Genomic DNA, 27,759 nt, shown 5'->3' with positions numbered 1-27,759 from the left:
TCGCAAACTATGACAATTGAATATTGGAAACCCGTCTCCTCCCGTAATCGATCCCTCTCACCTGACAACGTTGGGGTGCTCAAATGATTCCAACTGTTTCAGTACTGCCACCTCGCGGATGGTAGAGAGAGGCATCCCCTCTTCTCCTGTTTGAACCCGGACCCTTTTGAGGGCTACAAAGCGACCCCCATTCTTCAAATCCCGTGCTTTATACACCTTCCCATAAGCTCCTTCGCCGATCTCAGCAACCGGTTCGTACTGTTGAGTTGAGCTTTCTTTATCCATCTTTAGAATGAGTTGTAATAGGAACCAGGGTCCCAGGCAGGCAGGAAACAGCAGTTATTATAAAGAAGACATCAATTGGGCAGGTGAAGCATTTTCACGTCTATTAAAAGATATATGAAAAAAGAAGAATAAAGAAAAAATGAGTCAAACAAGTGTATATTGTTAACGGATGTCTATCATATACCACCCCTTCTCCCTCGATGCTATTATTAAGTACATTATATTAATAATATATCTTAAACCATACATTATATTAGGCTATAACATACAAGCTAATCGTATCACTATTGAGACAATCGTTTTTTTTGCAGTCAATATATAAAACTTTATAACGCAGTTACGACCTTGTCATAATAACATGCAGGTTTAAAATACTTACATTAAATAAACACAAAGAAAATATATATACAAATATGAACGCTAAATTAACAGCATGCTTCTCCGAGTGTTGCAACATGCGACTGTGAAGTCCTCGCTGTACACGTGGTACATCAAGCAAGCTATTGTCTGTCAGCTCTGATCGATTTGAGTATCTTCACCAACTCACAATTTGATGATGAGATGATAGTAAGCTCATTAACACGAACGACACTTTATATCTACATACCATCATCTGTAATAATACTATAATATTTAATTAGATAATCATCGTTTACACATTGTTAGTATTAAATATGTACAGTAGTAATACGATTTGTGGAATATCATTGGTTTTTAAAATAAATATTCTACTTAAAATAAAATTATAAACAGGCACTTATATATATATATATATATATATATATATATATATATAACACTTTGCTCTCATTAAAAAAATGTCTATGTTAAAATCAATAAAGTGACAAAATAAAAGAGCATATAAATTAAACCACCTACAATAGCTGTTTTAAAATCACAAACTGTCCCACGAAGATTGTATCTGTGGTCAACCCTCTTCCAATTACCAGATCGATATAATTTCAAATCGACAATTCCAATGTGGGACGCAACGTCTATACACTCCGGTGCACGACCTCTTCCTCCGTGAATGGAACTTTGCAAACAGTTAACTGATCATGCACTGTCCTCAGCCCGGGCCACACAGTTAGAGGCGCAGTGTATGCTCGGACCCCCATTCTCCAGCAGTAGCAACAGCAGCTTCAGCAGGAATTTAGGCAGATCAGCATGAAAAAAGGGAGATCCGTTTCCCATACACAACAAAAACAGTGCAAGTGCAAACGTTTTTGGAGCTCAAAGCGTATAGAGGAGCTCTTTAGGCTACTAAGTTTTTATTTTTAATTTTTTTGTTCTAACTCAGAAATTGTTAATGCTTGTATGTGGACTGTGATTCTTTTTTTTCCTCCTTTTTCCCTTTCCCACGCTGGCTGACTATGCCTTGACCCCCTTAGGAGAAGTTTGACACAGAGCAGCAACATTTCCGCATTCCTTAGTGACTACAAAGGAAAACCGCCTCCTTCTGCTTCTCTGCTGGTTTAGCATTCTCATTTGTGTGTGTGTGTGTGTGTGTGTGTGTGTGTGTGTGTGTGTGTCAGTGGCAAAAAATAGGACTACCATGGACAATAAATAAATAAATAAATAAATAAATAAATAAATAAATAAATAAACATTGCAGCGGCCACTGGGTTTATTAGCAAACGCACTGGTCAGTGCCACCCAAGCTAATGATATCAATGTTGAATTTGAAACAGGACACAGCTAAAGGGGACAGGCTAAGTGCATTTATGTATAGGGGTTGGTGTCAGAAGATATTTAATTCAACAAGTCCATAGCAACATTACCAATGCCCTTGTAATTGAAACTGCTTTTTAGTGCTGGAATTACATTATTTCAAGCTATTATAACCAGGTGCCTTGTTGAAAATCACTTCGTTACCTGGATACTGATAGGTTAGAGGAATAATAAAACAAAACAACGTTCGTAAAAGATGTTTGCAAAGTATCCCACAAAACAGACTGGAACCGTTTCAACTGAACTTATCCTAAAACACACTGTCATTAAAAAAAAAAAAAAAAAAAAACCCTTACAGTTCACTTGAAGCATTAGAAAGTCTGTCAGCTAGCCCATCTAAATGGCTTTCACTTTCTCTATATATTTTTTTTTTACACACAAGCAAACGGATACGATTATTTGCTTATTACAAAGTATCAATAGTCGCTTCTCTGATCACGAAACCCGTTAACCACATTAAAATAAATGATAAGTATGCATACATACCGCATGTGTTCATTTCCAGCTAACATATGATACCAAACGTTGTGAAATGTGGCAGGTCTCTCACACCTAGAGGTGCACTCTTCTAGAATGATGTTACTGCCACCTCTTTCTGCTTGCTTGAAATAATGTCTACTATCCCTAGACTAAACAGTTGCTATTTCTTAGAAAAACCCAACTCCAATACAGTTGAAAGTGAGACACACACACACACTTACTTTTTTTTTGTACCCAGAATACTAAGCGACGCATACATAGAAAGTTTCCGGTTCTATAAGATCACAATTTAGCTATATCAAAAGAAAAATATCCAAATTAAGTATACATTCAAATGTGTAAATAATGGAATACGCCGTAGTGGAATCAGGTGAATGTTCAGCCAATGAAATCAAGACGAAAAAACTGTCTTGATGCTGGGTTATTGAGGGAAAATTGCTGCAGCCTTGAGGGGCCAAAACAGGGACAGGCATATCAACATTGAAACTTAAAGGCGACTCACTGAAGTGAAGTTTTAGTAAGTTTTGTTTAAGAGGCGCAAGCCAAGATCTCTAATGTAAAGACGGGTGAGGACCATTCTTCCCTCTGTTCTCTGACCAGTGAACGTTTTTTAAAGCTCTCCTTTCACCATGATGACAGAGTGTGCTAAAAGAAAAAAGAAAAAAATGGGTAACATCTTCCATTGTTTACAATCAGCTCTTCAGTGCATTCAAATGTTTGTTTTTTAAGCTGTTGGTAAGTTTGTTTGTATGTTTGTTTTAAACGTATTTATGTATAATAGTTCTCCTGTTACTTCTGATAGCTTTGCTTTCTTTGAATTTCGTTTTCGAATTTAAGTACACATTAGCACATTAAGTAGGACTCTGGCTCACATTATTAAACTTTTATAAGAAAATAAGATAGCAAAGTTAAAATTATGCATCTAACTTCTGGGAATGAGGTGAACTGAACTTTTTCTGTGTTACTTTAAAGCTTAAATAGTTTACAGCTGCTATGAAGACAAACTGACTTTACAAACAAGAACCATGTTTTAACATGTAGGTTCTAGACTAGACTCCTTGGAATCAAATGTGAAATATGGGTTTTTTGCTTTTATAGTTTTAAATGGCAGGATTACAAGCAATTTGGTCAAGGTCTGTTTTTTCAAGTCTCTGACTAAAGAGTTGTGTTCTTTCCTAATATAACTGCAGTTTTATACAGGTACAGGTTAGAAGAATATATATATATATATATATATATATATATATATATATATATATATATATATATATATATATATATATATATATATACTCGCTGTTTTAAATGTATTATCTCTGACTGTTTTCTAGGGGATATACACATGTTTTGATGTGTAAAATGACATGTTTATATATTTGAAATAGTACATAAAAACGAATTCCTGTGTATGTGTGTTATGTGGTAACTGCCATACAAATATAGTTCAAATACGTTATTATGTTATCAAATTATTCATTGCACATCTAACATAATGCCAACAACACTAGGGTGCAAAACAACTGAAACACTGTTTTACTAAATCAGTCTGGTTTGTGGCTTTTACAAATCTGGGAGCCTTTATTATTATTATTGAAGTTTTATTTTTAAATTATTCATTATTTGTTAATGTTTGTGTGTTTGATTTACTGAATTCTTGTTTGTACATGTCATTGAATGCAAGATGTATATAGTGTTTGTATTGTATGCATGCTGCACATTAGGACTGGTATATAGAAAAATAATACATTGAACACATTTTGTAATAGCATGTTCTACTGTCCAGACTTTGTTAATACTTAATACTTAAAATCAGAAAAAAATAATTGTATTGCATAACTTCAGAAAATAATGTTTCAAATGTAAATTGTTTATGGTAAACAGCAGTATTTAACATAAATTAAAAAAAAGTATTAAACATGAAGGATTTTGTGTGCATGCTAAAGATTCTTGTTTTAACTGTTACAGATCTTGCAATGTTAGCAAGACAGTTCTGAGAACAAACAGGTCTATGGGGAGGTCTATGTAATATTAGGGCAGCAGTGACACAACTTCTAATTGGAATATCTGCCAGTAAATAGCTGTTGGGGTTTCCTTGACATTTGAAAGTTAGTTATCTGTGTGTACACCAGTACATTACACAGAAGGTAACCCTGAAATCGAGTAAACAGTAAAAGTACAAAAAAAGAAATGCTAAATTACTTTATAAGAGTTCCAGGAATGGATCTTCAAAACAGTACTGGGATTTCCACCCATTGTAACAATCTTACTGCTGTAGTCACAGGCACAGAGGCACTTACTGCTGTAGTCACAGGCACAGAGGCACTTTAGACATTAACAGGAAATTACAAAAAAACAACTGATGAACACCAAGCTCAAAGAACAGTAAATAATGCACGCTAGCTTAAGAAGTGTGTTGCAGGAACAGGACTCTAAATCTATAAATGATTTACCCTCTTTCATGGGAGATTTTAGACATTTCTGGTACTGTATCATGCTACTTTGCACTGCTTGGAGTTACATTGTAAACAGTGTGATTGATTTTTGGTTACTCTTATTTCAGATGCTTTAAGATACATTCCATTAATCCGAACAGTGCTTTTGTAACAGAGAGTACCTTTTAATACATTTATTTGTTGTAGAAATGTTGGGGGCATTTTATATGTATTTTCTTTGTGTTCAATAGCCCGTTATCTGTCTGTTTTGTCTCAATTTTTAAAAAAAAAATCAGATTTGGATCCACTCCCTATAAATAAAAATATATATGCACTCTTAATTATGTAATCATGGAATCTGTGTATTCATTTATTACAAATACAGCTGTTTATATGTATGGGGGGGATGTGTTCTTTATAAGATGAATGTTAAAATCCAACTCTGTTGCATAGGTTATTAAAACCCTATAAAAATGTAGAAACAAAAATATATCTTGTCTATAGATGTATTGATCTTGTGTTGTCTACATGTAAGGAATTCTGTTTTTTTAAAATATTAAATGTTGATAAAACCTACATAAATGTAATTGTAGCTCCCTAAGGTTATTGTTTAATCCCGCATTTGATTAATTATTATGTTCAAAACAAACGTATTTATCATACATACTGTAGTTTTTTTTATTTTTTTATTTGTATTATATTGTAATCAGATATAGTTGACATTCTAATTCAGACTACACATAGTGGTTTATTTTAAGGTATCTTTTCCCCTTTGAAAAAAAAAAAACTATTGGTTGATATTCAAGTAACAAGAAAAGCATTGATAGGCTAGGAGTTAAAAAAGTTAATTATGAAAAAAAGGGTTTGGGGTCATGTAAATATGTTGATTTTGATGTATTTTATATGGTCAAATATGTATGGTTTTCAAGAGAGCATAGGTCCATTCATCCGATGCAAGTAGGTTTAAAAAATAAAAGAAAAACTGACAAACAACATTTATATGATCTGATTAAGCAATATGTATTTCTAAAGCCAGACAATTAAATTCTTAATATTAGCTTAATATACTGTAGCAAAGTAAATGAAGACAGATACTGTGGATGTTAAAATAGAAGATGGGAGAGTGACAGTCAGTTTCAGACCTTATATCAGAAGCACTATAAACGGAACACTATTTGTTGCTAGGTAGAATAACTTTCTGTATTCAAGTTTCTTTATCCCTGTTTGTAACTATGCATTTGCCTCAGATAATTAACAAAAACCTACCTGTACAATGTTACTGTTATTCAGGCATTGCTGTCCTCATTATTTTAACAATTAATCATATAACATTTTAAATAAAATGAATTAAGGTGTTTTAAAGAGTAAGTATCAGGGTTCTGAAAAATATAACGTTCCCCAGGTGTTGCTACAACTGTTTAAATAACGTACCTGTAGTTTTTATTTTCATTGTTAACATCCTGACAACTTTTTACACTTATAACTTTTAAATCTGTTTCAAAGCTCTTTCCAAAATGGCTGCTCTAGTGCGCTGATAGTGTACGGATTATTGCCCACATTGTCAAACAGCAATAACGATCCATGAAACGGAACAGAAAAGCCTGAGCACTTGTTGTTTTTGTTTTTTTAAATCGCTGCATTGATTTAGAGGACAGATCTTAAACTCTAGTGCACTAGAGCAGCCATTTTGAAAATAGCTTTGAAACAGACTTTAAAGTTATAAGTGTAAAAAGTTGTCAGGATGTTAACAATGGAAAGAGAAAGTATAGGTGTATTTTTTAAACAGTTGTAGTAACACGTGGGGACATAAAACAATATATATTTTCCAGAACCCTGCTACTTACTCCTGAGTGTAAAAAAAATCCTTCAATAAAAATATGTTTGAGCCATGTTCTGTGGGTGTGATTTATGAAGGATGTTTTACTGTAACTCTTCAGCTGTGGGACTTTTTGCTTATGTCTGCAGCACAATCATGTCTAATATTTGTGTTTTTGTTTTGAGTTTATACAGTAAAAATGAAACTTCAGATTTTTCTTCTCAGCTACAAACATTAACCATTGGATTCAATTGTAATATTGCTGCCTCTGTCCTTATAGCTGATTTTGAGAAGTACAAAATAACAAAAGAAACGACAAATGTGATAAAGATAATTAATCGCTTTTTGGCATCATATTCAGCGATTTACATAAATAGTATCACACCATTATTATACAGATACATTCTATAAGAATAAACCATAAAAATAAAACATTTGTCAAATGCCAGTGCCTTCAAATGTACTGTATATGTCAATTTACATGAACTCCAGTATCAACACCAGTTCTGGAAATACTCAGATCTCTGTCCTTGTAAAGTAGCTTCAAATGTCATTTTATTCAGCTTTTTACATTTCCGTAATGTTTTATAGTGTTTGCAATCGTTTGAGTGGTTGTGGGTTCTGTTTATCCAATCCTGAGGTATCATTGTTCTGCCTTTACCTGGTAAATGTTCTTTAAGCTTGTCTGGTGAATCCTTAGTGCTGGGACTGAACAGTTTTTCTCATCCTATTCAAATCACGTGACAATGTGACCTTTCAACTCTGCGTATGGCCGGGAGAGTATTTTGTGACACGCTTTGTATGGAATGAAAAAGTCTGTTCAGTCCAGGCACTTAGAATTCTCCAACTACAATCAAAGCAAGTTAGAAATACAGCTAAAGGTAGGTACATTTAACTATCATGTTTAAATATTTTTTAAAGGATGTACCTTTCTGTGAAATCCATAAAAAATATAAATGTTCTATTTTCAAAAATCTTAAGTTTCAGACATTTCATAATATTTAATTTATGTTCAGTTTATATGTCAGACTTATGTCATCCGATTTTTGGGTCTTTTCCATCGGATGGGACAGAGAGGAACCCCTGGTCTAACATCTAAATCTATTTGCTAACCTAAAAGCAGGAAGACAATTATAAAAGAAAAAACGTATACACATTATGTCACAATGAAGCCATGTTTTCAATGTAATACACTTCCTGTATGTTAAAACATTTGTCTAGTAGACTAAGAAGTTTATTTAGTTTTTTACGCTGATCCTATTTAATTGATTATTTAACACTTTCAAAGCTGCAGACCTGCATACAGGTTTAGGAAAAGTTACTTCACTTAAAACTGCAGAACATACAGTATATGAAAGATAACTCCACTTACAACAGCAGACCAGAAAACCCATTCTGTATTAATCTTCAGGGTGAGACACTGAAACTATTGTATTAGTTACCATAGGGTTTGATTTGACAGATTATGAAACCATTTTTGGAAATATGTGATTTTGCAAAAGCAACAGTATTTTCTGAAACCAGAATAACTATTTAAAACAGGGCACTGCATTATATGTCTGTCATGTATAGCATGGGTTCTTTATTTCATCTGATATTGGTAAGAATCTTTGAGTACCTGCTCCTTGGTTGACACCCCACTGATGTTAATCCCCCAAATTCTCTGTCCAGAGTCCTGAAATGTGCAATCAACCAAATTTCAGGTGATATGTATTTTTTTTCCTCTGCAGTTGGTATCTGTCAGGGAAGCAATGTTGACCAAATCTAAAAAGTAGCAGGTCATATTGAAGGTGGATGCATGCATTGCTATGCACGAATATCACTAAGTTTATTCCTTGGTGAAGAAAGGATGTAGGGACCAATGTATGTATGGGACTCCTGTACTAATATTACCAGTATTTGATCATAACAAAGACTGTTCATAAATAAGTCTCTCTCTGTAAGTGACATAGCTTTTGGAATAGCTGACTAGGCTGGATTCTCAGTTGATGTTTACTGGTTTACAGTGGTTATAGCTAACAAAATAATCTTGTTTCATTCTCAATAGAAGTTCTGAAAGAAACACTTGATATAGCAAATGTGTATGTCTACATAAACGTGGATTGAAATGCTGCTATTATTAAATCATTCATAGAAGGTGAGTTTGCTTGCGAAAACAAATATCTCCAGTGTGTGTGAATCTCTCAGGTGTATTTTGCCTTGATAAGTAAGTCAAATGCTAGGATTGGTAATATTTTAATATTTAAAAGGTGGATGTACTTAAATCTGTCCATGTTTAGATCAACTGATAAGACCCCGCTATCCGTTGCTACACTAGGTTAACAAAACTGCAAATTTGAAATGTAGCAAATGGAAGTGCATGCAGTTTAAATCATTATTTGTCAAAGATATGGAATGTATTTTCAATATTTGATTCCTTCTCTGAGGAAAAGTTCTTTTTTTTTCTTTGTTCTCTTTGTGGTTGCAGTGAGAATGTTTCCTGGCAGGTTATAATAGACCATTTTTTAACAGTGAACTTGCAGGTTTGTGCAGTTGCTGACATACAGTATAATGTGTTGTTTGCCATTCATGTCAGATAGGACTCAACGAGTTAGAGTTCCAAATAGCACTCCTTTCTTGAACAACCACAAAAACAGTCAGTTGTTGCCCCTACGTTTCTGTAGTCAGTTTCCTGGTTAAATAATATGCAACTGAATTTCCTTGTAGGTCTCAACTTACTATTTGAAATTTGTACATTTTGTATATCATTCACACAAGGATTTATGATTTCTTCCCTCCCACATTAACGGTTAATATGCAAATCCAGCACACAGTGGAATTCCATTTTGCACACCAGCTGCATGGAGATGTGATGACTACTGGAGCTGTGTGACATCACTGTGGCTGCTTCTGAGTCAGAATATTCACAACCCCACAACCTTATGAAGACTGTGAATATCATGACCGTTAGCTGCATCAGCCTGAAATCTGTTCAACTGACACTTAATAGATACAACAAACTGTCAATAATCATTTAACAGAAGTCAAACCTAAAGATAAGGGAAGTGTTATTCGTACATTTTCATAAAACATTATCGGAAAAAAAAACAAGAAAAAGAGCAATCATTTGTATTAGCCATTGCTTGGTCTCTAACTTTGCACAGGTTGCTGGTTGATTTTAAATTCACCAGGCACTGTGCTGTATGTCTGTAATAGGTTATTAACACCAGATTGGCAGGAATCACATTTTGGTGTATTGCTCACTTAAATGTTTCATCAGAAAAAAAAAAAAAAGTCTCTATGACAGGCTTCACTGTGGAGACACAGCACTCACAGGCAGGGTTTTAGTTACAGGACTTACCTGTCACCTTTAGCACTAGTAACTTTCAGCAGCACATTGAACAGTTCTTAACAATGCCAACATAGCCTACTACTCTCATAAGTGGACCAGCTTCTTCTTCATGTAGGCACAAAGGTGGTCATGTAACATTAATTCCAACTGTCAATTGCTAAAAACAGATTAGGTGTTTTTAAATCTAGGCACATGTCTTTGACTGGGTATGCAAAAAAAAAAAAAGATTGATTGTATTGTATAATATTGTTTTATTCTGAAATGGATATAATAATTAAAAACTTATTTAAATGACTTTCATTTCAGGAGCAGAAGTGACTTTACTAAATCATTTGGTGAACTGCAATGAACTTGTGAATTTAGTCCGGAGTTGTGTACAGTACCACGTTGAGTAGTATGGTACAATCTGCAGATCATCTCCAGTTCTGTACTATCAATGCACAAATACAGGGAACAAATTTTGGGATCCGCTGATCCTCAACTTTAGTATAGACCTCAGGGTTTAACTGATCGCTTCTACTTTGTATCTGAAAATGCCAGTGAGTGGGGGAGGGGACAAGAGAATAAATTCCAAAATCATATTTGTGAATTATTACATTTTAAAATAAAATATACTTCATAAGATGGTATTAAATTACACTTTCAACATTGAAGAGTATCTATAACACTCAATAATCAGCAGTTGAAAAGAAAATTAAAGAAGTTATCAGAAATTAGAGAAACTGTTCCACCAGACATACATTTGTCTAATTTTATAACTATGTTTCTTTTTAGTACAAAATCAATTAAATCTATTTTGATGAAGTGTAACCTTGTTAGTGTAACCGTAACATGTTTTTAAAACAGTTACAATTTAAATTGTACTTTTTTAAATTTACAAGTTCAGAATTGTGTTTAACTCAATGCTTTATTTTTCAACCTGAGATTGCCACCACTAACCTTCTACCAGCTTCGGTATGCTCAACTAGCTGCGAAGCGGAACAGCGAGGATGGAGAGTCTGGGTTTACACAGTGGAGGTGGGTTGTCGAGGATTTGTGGCACACTCTACAACCCGGTTTCTCAGAGACGTTGGGTTCAGTGGCCAGGAGTTGCATCGCACAGTGAAGAACTTATCTGACGCAGCAGAGAGGAGCAGCAACTGGCTGTGGTTGAGACGGAAAGATTCTGGCTGGGGATTTCAAGCACAATAGAAAGAAAGCAACGTTGATGCACAGGTAAGTCAGCTGGGCTGAGCTGAGTGGGGGAGGGAGGGGGGTGATTCTTGGACGCCAGAGTCATCGTCGAGCCCTCTTGAGGTGTCGTGGGCTAGTCGACGCAACACCAAGAATGGAAGGTGCCCACTTGAAGACCCCCGTGGTTAATCCCTGGAGCCAGCATCGCAGCCGTTGTGTGTGCTGGTGCCCCAGGGAGGCAAAATAAGCAGATCCCTGGAGCCAACATTACACTTTAGCCATCAACACCAGACAGAAGGATATCTACATCATCAGATGGAAGGAAACGCAAATGGATGGAAACACAGATGGCTCACATTAGTTTACTGTAAAGCTACGTCTTAGTTGGTGCTTATCTTGGCGAGAACCGATTCTAAAATCAGCATGAAGTTTTAACATCTATTCTCATGTAATGGAAATCATTATATAAGAAATTACCACTTTGTTAAATATGTTATACATACACATTAACAAATTACTACAGCACTCAGTCTAAAGAATCACTAGATTAACTGTAAATTTGATTTTACTCTTATAGGATTCACGTTTTTTTCTAATTGCTCTTATTAGAAATCATTCTCATCCATTTATCATACTTGCTACGTGCTCATACTGGACTTTACTCGTATAAGCAACTGTTTTTCCTATAAGTTATATGCTCTGTCGAACTCGCTCTTAAATGTAATTATTTACTGTTTTCTTTATTTTGCTCTTATTTGCTACTGATTTTATTGTACTTTATAACTGCTCTTATCTGTAATGTGATATTTTATAATGTGATATTTTGCAATGTGATATTTCGTAACAATTATACATTGCCCTGTATAGGGGAGTTTGCTAATAAATAAATAATAATAATAACTTGTATAATCCTCTAAGGGGCAGACATTAAACCTACCTGCAGTCTATGTGGAGGTGTTCGATGTGATGTAATTGAAACTATCCTACAGTCTATCGTTAATCCCGGCCTCTGTATTAACCACAGGATAATCCCCAGTTAGTATGCTACTGTTAGTTTGTTGCAATTGACTGATTACTGTTAAATGGACCATAAGCAACGCTAACAGATGACAAAGGCACCTTTTAAAGTGTAGGCTCTGACAGATGGCAGTTAGGGAAAGTCAGAGTGAGTATAAACAAGGCTAAGTGGGACAGCACCTGCCTGATATGAAATGACTGCAGTAAAGTGCTTAGTGGCAGGTGTTGCAACATACCCTGGGCATCTTCTACACCTAGAGGTGGCTTTTTCCCAGAAATTGAGTATTGAAAAAAATTTGTCAGCTGTTTTTTTTTTATATTATAAAAGATAGCACTGAACATCCTAAAAGACAAAAGCAGGTGTTCACTTTCTTTGTGAAGCCCAGATTAGATACATTTTGTGGACTAGAGTATATTACTTTACAGATAAGATATGTAGCCATACAGTTCTTTGATGATGAAGTGTGGTAAATAAAAGAGCGCTTCACAATAAAGCAATTGATAAAGACTTGCTTGACAAATTCATAATTTATTATTGCTCTTTATATATTTATATAAAAAGTGTTATACAGTGCTACCCCGTTATATCGGTTATAACACTGTAAGGTCGTGGTCCCATTTCCCCCATAATGTAATTTGACTCACCAACGTTTGGTCTTATTGTTGTGTTACATTACCGTATTTAAACCCATTTAAGTTGAAACTGGGACATATCGTACTAAAAGTAAAAACTAACTGCCTGTTAATGTTACAAAACAAGTACGAAACAATACAAGTATGAATAAACGTCCTTGGATTCTGTGTTATTTATTTACAGTTTACAACATTTATTATAAAAGATACACAATTTAAATGAATGGTGTAAACTTTAAATTGGTGGAATAGCAGCTTCTATTATACTGTATATATTGTAACGACCCAGGATTTATACTGTTACATGAGTGGTCTACGGACCCTGTGTGTGTGTGTAAGCAGGGAAGCGGTAAACTTGTTTCAGCCAGGATTGACTGACGTTTGGGTAGGCGGGGACATGAAAGCCCACATCAATGCGAACAGAGCTGACAGCTGAGTCAGACAAGCTGCTGTGTGAATGTGCAAGACTGTTTGTTGTTTTTGGTGTGGCCCAGGTGGATTCGAGTACCTGCAAATTGTGTGTGTCTCCTTCCTTCATTTTCCATGGTACGCTACATTATTAATTTGGCCATTGTAAATTATTTCGGGAACAAAAATGTCAATATTCGTTATAAGGCGAAACACAAATAACGTAGTCTTCTAATTATAGTCCCTGACAACTGGGGTAGCACTGTTATGATGGGCTAGCACTGTAATTGGTTTCCTATGAGAAACATCACAAAACCAACCAATGACAAGGACTGTAGCAGAATCAAGGACAAAGCTTCAAGGTGATGTCACCATCAAATCTGTTTTCTTGGTCTAAGAGGATTGGAAATTAAGAACTATTACAGGGATTATTCATTTTCACCCCCAAACCCATTATAGATTCTTTTCATCCTTTGTACTACCAGGCCATACATAATTTACCGTTCCACCCATGTCACTGTTCTATTTAAACCATCCATTTCTGGTAACTCAACTTCACCTCAGGCCCCCCTTCGTCTGCAGGTGTTGCTGATGTCGTCAGATCACTCAGGGTTGGATCTTCTACATCTGTTTCTTTTTCCACAGGTAAGAAGTTGGCACACATCAAAAGGTTCCGGTGTACCACTTTCTCCTGATCCGTACTGGTGTTGTGAATTCTATAAGTGTGACATCTGGGATTTATGCTGATGACGCTATAGAAGCACTCGGTCACCCTCTTCAATGTCAGCTCCTTTAGTCCGCCTATTATACAAATCAGCCTACCTCTGCTGACCTTTAACTGTGTGTTCTTGGGCGTGCTTAAGGGCCTCCTGAAAATCTTTTGTTAGGGAAATCACATAAGATCTTCGCCCTCGGTGGCAACACACGGATCCCATTCCCCATGGGGTAATACGCAGTTGTTCTGGACCTCTTGATGCCCGTGATAAGCAAGAGCTCTCTCATAGCTCACTCTTAAAATTCACACGTTGCTACTTGCCTCGCGGATTGGTCTCTGCACTGGAATACGTGGGTGATCTTTGTGAAGTGGTCTGTCACAATGAGGGCATCCACAGTCTTGTTAGCATCTTCAGCCAATCAGTCTGGTGGTTCTGACACTTTCCAATGGTGCTCTTCCTTCTGGCTGTGCAATCTTGCTCACTACACAGCGCTTGCAATGTTTCACATAATCCTGTACGTCCCATCCCATATCAGACCAGAATAACCATTGCCTTGCTGGATATAATGTACGATGTTGTCCCTGATGTCCCGCATCATCATGCATGCCCTGCATTAATGAATCTGGCACAACATACTGGTGTCTTCTTTTTCCTGAAACTTGATCCTTGGATACGCAGTACAAGACTCCGTCAGACAGTTCTAACTTGTCCCATTGTTTTAACATCATTATGACTTTTGATGGTTTGTGAGTTCTCTCCCTTTTGGAAGGCCTCCATTTCCTTCTCACGTAACACAGGACCTAGGACAATACACTCTCCTTCCTGTTTCTCCTGAAGCTCATGATGGGTGAAAGCTGGGATTGCCTCTACTCCAGGGGGTGACATTGCCTGGAGATCCTGCACCATCTGCATGGCTCTTAACTTTGCTCCTATTTCCCACTTAACATGGTTTGTCAAAGCAAACAAGGGCTTTGCTAGCTTTGAACAATTCTCAATAAAATTCTGATAATAAATGAACATGCCCAGGAACAATCTCACTTTCTTTTGGGAGGGTGTGATCCCAACCGGTTCCATCAAATCAGTCTCAGTGATGGAAGTAATGTCCTCTATCTTCTGTGTCTGTCACCACTCCCTTCTCACTCACTATATACCTGAGAAATGTTACAGTCTATCCCATGGAAATGGCATTTTTTCTTTGACAATTTCAAGCTGTTGGCACTCTACCGACTGAAAACCATTTCTAGCCTCTTCAATGCCTCTTCTTTAGTGGGCGCAAAGACCAAAACATCATTGAGTAACACAGCAATGTCAAGAAGTTCTGATCAACAAATATTTTCATCATGAGCCACATGAAACTGGCAGGGCTGTTACATAAACCCTGTGGCAAACAATTACATACAGACCCACTGGGTTTCGTGAACAAGGTATACTTCTTGTCTGCTTCACACATTGGGACGTTGTTAAAACCGCTCATCAAATCAATCGCACTGAACAGAGCATTGCCACCTACCGTGGCAAGCCAGTGTGTGCGCTGAGCCAACAGTAGTCTACACAAATCCGTAATTCGACACTCTTTTTCCAAACCAGCACTAATGGCGAAGCCCACTCGCTACAAGACTTGTGGTTTATTTCCTTTGCTTCCATTTCACTTTAGTAGTTGCCTTAGCTTATGATAGTGACCTGGTGGAACTCGGCGATAGGGCAGCCGGAACGGTTTATCGTCCGTCAGGTGTATATGGTGGACAAACTCTTTTACCTCTCCACAGTCCAGTTTGTCCCTGGAAAAGACTCCTTCGTACTTCTCAATCAATTCGACATACTGTTCTTTCCAATAATGGTAGACTTCACACGAGTCAACATCAATGTCTGCCAATCCTAGAGCTTTGAGTGTGTCGCTTACATTGACCCATTATTCCTGGCATTAGCTTTCTGGCTGTTTCACGGTCTATTAAGTTAGGGGATTGATTCCAGTTTCCAAATCCTCCAGTGCTATGCAGAGATATACTTCTGCAATGTCTGCATTGCGCCATAGGGTTACTCCCTTGTTATATGGGTTGATGACTTTGACTGGGACCCACCTATCCGCCCACATGGATGCGACTAGCCTACCCACCATAATATCTTTTTTATAGGGCCTCGATTACAGAGGCTCTACTGAGATGGTGCTGCCTGTACAGATGGGGACCTTAGCTGGTAACTTGCCCCACACCAGGTGTTCCTTCCCAGGCATTAAAGTTACAGACCAGGCTAACTTCACTGTCCCTACATGATCTGGGATGTGGTCACCCTTCTACCTTTCTAATCTAGCCAACATATTCAAAAACCCCTTGCTGCCTTGAGTCTTTTCTGTCTCAGATTTAAACTTTCAACCTTCTTAAGTTGATGGATAATGTACTTTATAACATTTGTGCCTAATATAAGCGTGTCTTTTTGCCCTGGCACTACTAGCCTTGGAATGCTGACCTTCTGCCCATACACTTCTAGCTCTAGCTGCAGCACTCCTTTTGGCTGAACTTGTACCCCCGCCACATCCTATCAGGATGATGTCTGTTTGTGGATAACACAGCAGCCTCACTAAGCACCTGTTCAGCTGCTTCATTACTGGTGCAGGCCATCGATCCACTATCTAACATGGCATCTAATGTTACCCGGCTGTTCACAGTGACAGTGGTATAGAACACTGTCAGATTCTTCCACCCTATGTACATTTTGGAAGACCACTTGACTCCAACTAGTTGACTGCTGACATACCATTTCATATGTGGACTTCCCATCTTCACTGTTGTTGAGGGATTGACTGTACGCACCCATGCTGCTCCCCCCCACCCCTAATGTGAGTGCTCTAGTTTCCCTGATTGTGCCCACAACCATTTCCATTCCCACTGGCACTGAACTAAGCTACCAGTGACATGCTGTTACGACAATCCCTCTTCTGGTGACCTGTACTGAAAAACCCAAAACATCTGGCTTCCGTCATGCAATGCATACGTGTGGAGTTACCCTTCTCACCACAAACTCTACATGGTCTGGCTACGTCTGGGACCCATGGCTGAAATGATGCCCTCGGCACCCCATTCTGATCTGTTCTCCCTAGGACCCTCTCTAGTAGCTCACACATCCACTCTATCGTCGCCCCTTCAGTGGCTGGTGTACTATGAACCTTGGGCTAAGCTATAGTGGCGGGTTGTACCTGTATACCCGCTTCTCGTCTCCTACATAACCTATACTGAGCTACTCTTTCTCTACATTGTTTGATGGGTCTTTACATTTTCGGCAGCTTTCACGGCCTGACCCTTGGACTTACCAGTCACACAGATATGCATCTAGCGCCTCCTGTATTTCTACTGCAGCCCACTTACTGATTGGTTTCACCTAAATACTCGGGATCTGGACAGTTTTGAATAAACATCATTGTAACTGCCCCACTGATGTTTCCATTCTCCTTCCCTGGCTCTGCAAGTACTTGTCTGCTACATCTGCTGCAAGATTTAAACGGACCCAACAGTCTACCGGGAGCCTCTTGCTATGGGGCAAAGTGGCATACAAATCTGCCAAGGGTAAACATGATGATGGGATCTCACTAAAATACTGTTTCAGAATGTCAAATGAGACCCCCGTGTTACAAGCTGGACTCCAGTGTTTAGTCAGTGCTCCTGAAAGGAGCTAGGTGTTTGTTTTGTTTTTGTTTATTAAAGAACCCAGTGCGAGCCTGGGTGGCAGAGCACTTTGTTACACTATACACTGTTCTATCACTACTGAAAGGAAACTTGAAAATAATAACAGTTCTAATGATGAAAACACCAACAATCATAATTATAAACATACAACAGTCTCTTTATAACTCAGGTTGCGCACACTGCTGCAACCTGCTGCCTCAGTTATCTTTCACTGCGCCCACAGCTCCACACTCCCTTGGCGATCTGCTGCAGCTGATCTGTTGAATCCGGGTCACAGCAACAAATGTAGCAGGTCTGGTATGGCTACCGTCGTGTTGCAAGGTGCTGAAACTGCGAGCGTGCTGTGCTGAAAGAATGCTTTGGATACACATCACCAGGACACTCGAGTTTAACAATGGAGACGTTTATTCCCTGTATGCACAGAAAAAGAAACATTAGCTGCTGCTGGCCTGTCCCCAGCATTATCTCTCCCTCAGTGATTACCACAGAGCTACTGAAGCATATCGGGGTAGTGCGGGCACAGCAGGGCACTGAAGACACTCCCCTATTTCAGCCAAACCAAAAATTAAAGGTACACACCCACATTTTTACAGATATACATATTGTAGTAGGGAGGGGGATGACGATTTGGCGAAACTTAATACAACAGGCAGAATTGACTCAGCTACCTAGCATATCAGGAAGGTACTTTGTTAAGTATCAGTTCTACATTTCAACCGATAAATTAACTTTGATCTAAAAATCTAGTGCATTTATATATAAAATATAATTTTTAGAACAACATGGTTAATCCCATGTCCAAAAAAACACAGAAGACGGCATACATAATTCCTTGTGGTAATTTCAATAGGAGTTCCCAGTGTTGTTTAGACAAAGAGCTGAGCATATTGCCATTGACCTTTAACTTTACTCTCCCCGACGACTTTGGGTTTCTCAATCTTAGCTACAGTGTTAAGGGTCCAGTGCATAAGGATAGTAAAGTATTCCCCTGTTCAGGCCCCTAGACAAAACTCTATCTGTTGTGTATTGCCATGGAAACCTTGGAAACCAAGAATGAACAAGAAGAAATACATAAAACTTGCACTCTTTGGAGGATGGAGCACCTGCTTCCCCTGCAGATGTAGGGGTTACACTATACATTTATAACTCACAGATAATCGGAAAAAAACAAAAAAATGAAACAGTCAATGCACAGTTTCCATCAGACATACTGCACATTGTGGCGAAATAAAAAAAAAAAAAAACCTGGGAAAGGTTGTGGGTGGTTATGTTTTTTTTACTTTCGTATTATCAACGACTCTAATCTTTGTTTCTTCCTGTTTCCCACACTCTTATCACAATTGACTGTAAAGGATCACAAAGTGGAATCAAAATGGGAAAATTGTCCAGAACCTTCAATTACACAAATTGCTTCCAATTACAAACACTGAGTTCCACGGAGGCCTGTGAGGTTACTTTGAAGCTCCATTTCTGCAATGCCCTATGATAAGTAGGCCTGCTTAAGACCTTGCCCTAGGGGTATAGGACTTGGTTATTCACCCAGTGAGCGGTATACTGTATGTCACCATTAACCACTACTACTGCACACAAATATTTTGGTGTATGTCATCAGCATCTTTAAAATTGTGTTGATCTTCTCAGTGGTTTTAAATTATAACATCATTTTAATAAGTAAACCCTGTAAAAAATATTATTACTATCATAGTACTAACAGTAGCTAGCTATAGTACAGTTTAACAGATTGACTCCACAGCAACAACTTGTCTTTTTGCAAAGCCTTCTGATGAGCCAATCAGATGTAATTACACCTTTATTTGTGTGCTGTAAAAGGTTGTGATTACAGGTTTCTTGTCAATTTACCCATTTTGACTAATTAAATCCAAGAAAAACCTGTTCAAGGACAAGACCTGCAGGATTAGATTCTAAAATGAATATACCATATGATGCATATCAATGATTAGATGGGACTGCTCTCAGTTTTAGGTGTATTGAATATCTATCATGGAAGGAGAGAGTCAGGAGGGGAAAAGATGATGCTGAGTCAGTAGTAGACAGCTATAGCGGGGCTTCAACCTTTATGCCTATGGGTTTCGACAGGAGTTCTGACTAGGAACCACGTTCCCAGTCTCGATGAACTCCCCTAAAGGCTCCCAGAACTGCAGTCAATCCTCTGGGCCAACACAGCTGCACCACGTTGAGTTTGCTGGGTCCCCCAGAGTGCCGTCTGGAAGCTGAACTGAAGAGAATGCCTCCCCTTGTGTGCAGATCCAAGTGGCCATCCAACCGAGTATATTCAGGCCGAGCATACAGTCCAGCCACAGTCACTTTGTGACAAACTGTACTTCACCCCACCTTCACCTCGAAGGGTCGTCTCCCCATCAGCAACAACTGAAAGTTTTACAAAATGGTGTGCTCTGTACGATAGTCTTACAGATATTCTGAATCACTCTTTCCAACACTATATTCCTCAAAAGGTTCATTGTACTTCAGTAAAGTGTTGATGATATGCTCTGAAGCTTTTACAGCAGTATCACTGGTAATGCAGGCTCTTCAAAGCAATAAGATTGCCATGTGAAACTTCTCTTTGGATCATTAAGTTCATCTTATCTGTAATATTTCTGGAAATGTAATTTAGATCACAATGTTTATTTATATTGTATATATTTATCACATGCATATTTTCTTTAGCTGGTCAATTGTTACAGTACATATACGCAGGTAAACTATCATAAACAGCTTTTTGTTGTAGATGAAAAGCCTTGACATGTCATTTGGTTCCTTGATCCATGCTTTAGGCTAGATCTAAAGTACCTCCTGCTGGTGGCTTAAAGCTTATAATGAGTCACATAGATCTGCCGCAGTTATACTCATACCTAAAACCACCGCCGGCAGTCATTATGACGGTTACATTTTAAACAACATCAATATTAAAATGAAAGACAAACTATCAGATACAACTCAAAAGTTTTATTCAAGTACATCATATCAAACAACTGCACAGTCGAAACGCCGTATTTAAATAAACAATTAAACATAAAAGGGTTTATTTTCTAACTTGCCACATATAAAGCACTACTAAAAAAAATGAAAAATTATAATAAAAGAAACATTTCAAAATAAACTAGTGTGTAAACAGGTATATGTACATATAAAACTGTAAAAACTAAATTATTTTTTACTTTAAAACAGTAAGTAACATATGTTTCCTCTTGTGTGTGTCACTCGGTGCAGCAATGACTCCAGGTTGAGCTGCAGCAGCCTGCTGCTTTGCAGTTTTTTGATTGAAATATTTCTGCCAAAGCGCTATGTGGCTAACTTCAAGATGAAATCTCTCCTACTGGTATCACACGGTCTGGTCCACATGCTAAAGCTGTCTGATGTCAATGAAATAAGAAATGACATACATTTCACCCACACAAAGTTATTTTCAATTGCATGGTATTTTTTTTTTATCTACTATCTATCTTTTATTAAATTGATAAAAAAAAGTTTGCTATTACCAGATATCTACATTTTTAATCACATTAAATTGCTCACAATTCTCAAAACCCTTCTTAGAATGAAAAACAAATTAGCAAGCCACAACTATTTAATCTTAAGGCCGCCACTCACAACTACTGCTACAAATCCTCTTGATTCAATGGGACCTACATGTTCATAAGGGTGCTATTTACACACATATGAGCACAGTGGGGGGTCCGATATAGAGTGACATGATAACATTTTCACTGGGAAACAAATGAGAAACATAATTGTGTTGTCCAGCTGCCTGTGAGACAAGCAGGGTTCTACTTTTGAGCCATTTGTCGTTAAAATTCTATGTCTTGTTTTCATCTTATTTCTTTTTGTTGTCAATACCCTGGAATTAGAGGTAATGGCGAGCTAAATTACCTCTACTCACACTCTATACAGAATTTAAATATTTGTTTATCAATCATTGCCTGTCAACATACATATTGTTTTCAGCCATTAGGCAGGATGCGTCATGTGCATTCAATCACAGTATGGACAGTTCTATTTGCGATTCTATACATTGCATGCAAATAACACAGGCACACTTGATGCAGATGGAGGCTGCCATGGGACTCACACTGCAATCAATTCTACCTGTTTTTGAAGAGCCTAATCTCCCCTCATAAGATACACTTTTTAATACCAAGCAGCACTATAACCGCCCCACTATAATGCACTCGTTTTGTTACAGAATATGTTGTCAGGGTCTTAGGACTTTGACTTGGAGATCATGCATTAAGAGGTTAGATTGTCTGCTAAAGAGAAAGATAAATCCCCTCCTCTATCTCTATCTGTCTGTCTGCTATCTCCTCCTGGATGCACTCGCATCACCTCAAACCCAACCTCTCTAAATCTGATCTCCTTTTCTTTCCCTCCTCCTCCTCCTCCTCTGATCTCTCTATCTCCGTTCCTCTGGAATCTACCACACTCTCTCCCTCCTCCTCAGCTAAGAACCTCGGAGTCACCCTGGACCACTGCCTCTCTTATTCCCAGCACATCTCCACTCTGGCACGCACTTGCCGATTCTTCCTGAGCAACATACGAAGAATCCGACCCTTCCTCACCAACTATGCCACCCAGCTCCTGGTCCAGGCCCTGGTACTCTCCCGCCTAGACTACTGCAACTCCCTCCTGGCTGGCCTCCCTGCGTCCGCCACCTGTCCGCTCCAGCTCATCCAGAACTCAGCTGCTCGCCTGGTGTTCTCTGCCTCGCTTCTCCCACGCAACTCCACTGCTCCGCTCACTCCACTGGCTCCCGATCACAGCTCACATCCAGTTCAAGACTCTTGTACTAGCCTACAGATGCCCTGACCAGACTGCACCCAGCTACTTCCAGACCCTCATCTCTCCCTACACCCCCACTCGACCTTTAACTAGAACCATCAAGTGTTGCACAACACTGGCAGCTCTCTATAGAACATGAACTGTAATTGGTCCACATGACTTCACTTGAAAATGATTCCATGCAATGTTTTCTCAACATAACCTGTTGTTTAGGATGTCCCTAAGTTCACACCATACCAAACGTTTTTTGTCCAGAAATCAAACAGACATTGTCTGGGAACACTTTATGTGTCTGTAATTCAAACATGTATATTTAAAGAAGCTTATTGTAGTAATTCAAATAATGATATATGAACTACTGAGATTTTTGTTTTGAATAAAATCTCATTCATTGTGGCACTAGTCTTGACAGAAGCATTTTATGGGGGTAAATCAAATAATACAATAAACGTTTTTAAAATAGCCAAGCAATAAACATGGCAGATGTTACTTTATTGTTTTATTTCAGCAATAAAACACTTATTTGCTGTTCCTGAAGATTGTCTTTACTAAAAGAACATTAGAATGTAGAGTAGATTTTCAAAGAATTGATAACCTTGATTCTTTAGAATTTTATTATTATACAGTCTCTCCAGGCCACGTGCCAGACACCAATAAACTCCCCACACATTATTATTATTTATTTCTTAGCAGACGCCCTTATCCAGGGCGACTTACAATCGTAAGCAAATACATTTCAAGTGTTACAATACAAGTAATACAATAAGAGCAAGAAATACAATAACTTTTGTTCAAGCAAAGTACAAGTGTGACAAACCAAAAGTCAATAATACAGCAGATAATAGTGATAGTTACATCAGGATATGATTAAATAGTGATAGTTACATCAGGATATGATTAAATACAAAAGTACTACAGGTTAAACACTTGGCAGATTACAGTATTCTGAAGTACAGGATTAAATGCAGTAAAATAGGGGGCAGATAAGAGCAAAATAAAGCACATTTACATGAAGGGTGATAGTGTCCCAGGATACAAACAGAGGAGTTCTACAGGTGCTGTTTGAAGAGGTGAGTCTTAAGGAGGCGCCCCGAATGTGGTCAGGGACTGGGCAGTCCTGACATCTGTAGGAAGGTCATTCCACCACTGCGGAGCAAGGGTGGAGAAGGAGCGGGCTCTGGAGGCAGGGGAGCATAGCGGAGGTAGAGCTAGTCTTCTAGTGCAGGCGGAGCGGAGAGGTCGAGTGGGGGTGTAGGGAGAGATGAGGGTCTGGAGGTAGCTGGGTGCAGTCTGGTCAAGGCATCTGTAGGCTAGTACAAGAGTCTTGAACTGGATGCGAGCGGTGATCGGGAGCCAGTGGAGCGAGCGGAGTAGTGGAGTAGCGTGGGCGAAGCGAGGCAGAGAGAACACAAGGCGGGCAGCAGAGTTCTGGAGGAGCTGGACACACATGCTGAACACTTACTTGTTTTATTGGACTGTTAGGAACCCAAATGGGTGGCTCATGGCAGGGTGTGAAGCAAGCAGTGCGGCTTATTATGCGGTAGTGGCTGAGCGAAGTGAGAGAGTGGCTTACAGAGGGGTCTTGTGGCATTTCCCCCCTGTGAATATTTGAAATGTTAACGTCAAAATATGCAGTTTCCTGCCATCTAGAATGCATATTTTTACATTTAGATACCACAAAACATCTGGATATGTTTCATTGTGTCACACAAAATGTCACTCCTAAATACTATCATGCCGAGAGCCTTCCCTGTTTCCTTACCCACTGTGATCAGTTGCCCTGTCTTGGCCCACACTTGCTTTTGTTGCAGGTGGTGTAAACCGAAAGCACCTTTTTTTTAATTTTAAGAACTTTTATCTACTAGATAAGTGCACAAAACAAAAAATCATTAATACAATATTTATTTTTTGTTTAAACTCTCTCGGTTTTTAATCCCCAGTACCCCACTCTACCTGGAATAAAATGTTAAGTCATTTTCACCTGAGACAAATTTGTCTGTATTCTTCCGAGCAGTACTGGAAGCAGAGTGCATGGTGCTGAGTGGTACTGTTCTGGAATGGACTGCCTACTGTCTGGTTGCCATGGGGACATGATGCTCACACCTAGCGGCCCAGTGGTGGCCGTGCAGAAAAACAAATGCACTATAAATAAGAGGCTTCAGCTGAGATTTAGCGCTGACATGATCAGCATAGTCACTGTCAGCCTACTCGGTTTCAAAGCAGGTGGATTTCAAAATTCGGTCTAAACTATCAAGTTGTGAGGATCCTGTACCAAAGTAAGACAGGCGGTATTGTACAGGACAAATCGGTACAGCTGGAGAGTATGAACCACTCATAACCAATTCAAAATGACAGCTTCATCTTTGAGATTATCTTCCATGTTGTATACTGTACAGAACAATATGTACAGTAAGTACGCTATAACAATGATGCTAGTATAACTTTAATTCAAATTATACAATGTTCTGTCTTTTTGCACTAATATCCTTTTTATGAACACATCATATATCGGGATACGTTGAAGTGCTATCTTAGGAAAGTCCTCTTATAAACATTGAATGGAAGGTTATAAACCTTGAGGACTGTATCACATTGATATCACAAGGTTTTGACGGGAACATATTTTCAATAACACCTTCATTTATATTGCTTTGTTGTTTGGTTCTAGTTTTGTAAAACAGGAGTTAATGAAATACTCGATTAAACACTTTGAAAACATGCCCTCTGTGTTACCTATGCTTCTCAAAAAAAACCAAAAACTGACTTAGCGGAACATTCTATAATTTCAGCGGAATTGTATATGTAACAAGCACTGTTGTTTGATGCATTGCCGTTACAGATTATGTCCCATGGGTGAAATGCGGTTGAAAGCTTTATAACCACGAATGCCCCTTTGCATGGTGGTTAAGATGCTCGCTTGCCAACCTACACCATGTTCTATATCAATTAAAAAAAAATAACTGTGATGCCAGCATTGAAAGGTTTTATAACACTGATAAAACTGTAAACCTCAGAATGCTAGCTGATGTTGTATATTCTCAGCAGCACACTGAAACAGCAAATAAATAGAAAGCATGCCTAGTGGTCGGCAGTTCATAACAATAACAACAACTGTTCCATGCATTCCATTGGGTGACTGGAGCTTTTTTATAACCAGTGTAAATAACTTTCCCTGGAAGAAGTGATCAAAAAATCCACTCCTATGTGAGCAGACACTTTGCCAGTTGAAGGTAAGCAAAAAACCGTGGGGTTCTTGTGACTTTTTCCTAAATATAGTTTGCTTTGGCCTATCCAACCTCCAAAGATGTATTTTTTTAGTCTGGAAACAAAACTACCCCAGCTGGCTGGCTGAATAGTTTGGGGACTGAGGGAAAAGCAGCCAAAATAGTTTTAGCTTTATTAGTCTGGCAGCTAATGCAAACGTCTATATAACTCACCACATATCTGGAAAAATGTTACTTTACATTACATCATCTAAGTAAAGCATTGGCTTCTTTTGAGTATAGTTTTCAGCAACAAACTTTTCTTTCAGTTCAGCTCTTTAAAGCTCAATATGCTGTCTGTCTCACTAGAAAGGAATCCCCCCTGCTAGGCTAACTGCTGAGGGTAAGTTGGGTTAAGAAAATGTCTGGAATTATTCTTACAAAACTTGTGATTTCTTACAAAGCAAAAAAAAAAAAGAATACAATCGGACCAAAGTAGACCTGAGTCTGCAGTCTTAATTCACACCTGTGAAAACTAACTTAAGCAGTCTAGGTTGTTAGGCAGGAGAGACAGAAGCGATTGAGTTTGAACTCCATCTGTGACCTTTTACTGAAGTTGTTTGTGAGAAAATTGAGCCTTATTAACAACAGAAATCTGTGGGGATAAACTCAACCACCTCATACCACAATTTAAAATGTAATTGCTATAAGAGTTAAAAATATCACAAATTCACTCATCTTCTCTTAATCTGCCATGCTACCCAGTTTGACATTCATTAATTAGCAGCAAGTTGCTGATTACTCTGATACTACATTCTAGAGGGGCAGCATGTGTTGTATGAAAAACACTATTTCAATCTTCTTGGATTATGATACTGACTTTAAAGTTAGGGTTAAATTAAAGGTTTGAGGTAAAATTGAGGTGTAAGATTTTGGTTATATGATGATGCTCCAGACAAAAGGCACCTGAGATGGCAACAAACTGGCAGCAGAGCCAAAATAAATAGTCCTAGTTTAATGAAGCTGGCTGTAGTTAGCGTGATCTCCCTTTGGAATTGAAACATTATTCCAACAGTTAATATAATCTGAATCAAAGGTAGCAGGCATTGGATTTGCTAAGGTTTATTTTGTAACCAGAAAATCTACTATATTGTTCAATCGTTTCAACAGAATCAGAGGTAGATTTCTCACAACTTGTCAGATAAAGTGAAATCTTATGTTCACAGCCTCTGACAAGAATGCCATCAATAGCATCATTAGATGTAATTGATTCTGCAAGGGGTTCGATTGCTAGGGCAAAGAGAAGTTGGGATAGGGAGCAACCCTGCCTGGTTCCTCTAATAAATGGAGATTTATTTTGATAAGATACTGTAAATACCTACATGGACTTAATCCTGTTTATAAAATTCAAACCTAGATTACATTTTTCAAGCACTGCATAACGAAATCCCTATGTCACTGTGTCGAAGGCCTTCTCAGCATCAAGTGATACCACCATTGCAGCCGTTTTCTGTCTATGTGTGTGATTTATATACTGAGCATCAAAAGAAACATATCACTTATATTTGAGCATCAAAAGAAACTTATCACTTATATTTGGATAACATTCACTAGATGTGATCGAAAAATGACAAACTCTGTTTTAGAGCAGGTGCAGTGACTTTTTATTGTGCTGATTAACAACTGACATCACGAAGATGCTGCAAAATGATCTGTCAATCTTGGGCAAGTGTTGTGACACTTGGTCTCCCAGTTTGTGCCCTGTCATTGACAGTGTGTTTGGTTATACCGTCTCGCCAGGTTTGAAATTGCTGGCTGTGAGCACCCAAGACGGCGAGCCACAGTATGCTGCCCTAGTCCAGCCTCCAACATGCAGATTGCACAAAGGCACTGCTCTCGACAGATGTGGCATATTGTTTTTTTTTTTCTGTGATTTTCTTTATTGCTTTTATTCAAGCTTGCAATTCAACAGATGAAATCACTCCATATCTAGTGTCCAATCAACTGTCTCACTAATTAGGTGATTAAGTGCATATGCTTCAGTCAGAGTCACTCAAGCG

General features: G+C 38.2%; 1 protein-coding gene across 4 annotated transcripts in view; it reads right to left on the bottom strand.

Annotated features, from left to right (window-relative positions):
• The window catches only part of LOC117400643 (cyclin-dependent kinase 6-like), a 70,441-nt gene extending 67,571 nt beyond the window's left edge, over positions 1–2,870 (bottom strand). Inside the window, exons 1-2 of one of the 4 annotated variants that reach the window (XM_059022018.1) lie at positions 2,718–2,870; positions 62–385 (exon numbers count right to left, since the gene is read on the bottom strand). In XM_059022018.1, the coding sequence (XP_058878001.1) occupies positions 62–285 (224 nt within the window). In that variant the 5' untranslated portion in view covers positions 286–385; positions 2,718–2,870. The other 3 variants (XM_034000867.3, XM_034000866.3, XM_059022017.1) reach the window with 3 other exon arrangements.
• Between the last annotated feature and the right edge of the window lie 24,889 nt (positions 2,871–27,759).

Source organism: Acipenser ruthenus, chromosome 4, assembly GCF_902713425.1.
Source record: "Acipenser ruthenus chromosome 4, fAciRut3.2 maternal haplotype, whole genome shotgun sequence".
NCBI lineage: Eukaryota > Metazoa > Chordata > Actinopteri > Acipenseriformes > Acipenseridae > Acipenser > Acipenser ruthenus.
This window is presented reverse-complemented; position numbering and strand designations above follow the sequence as displayed.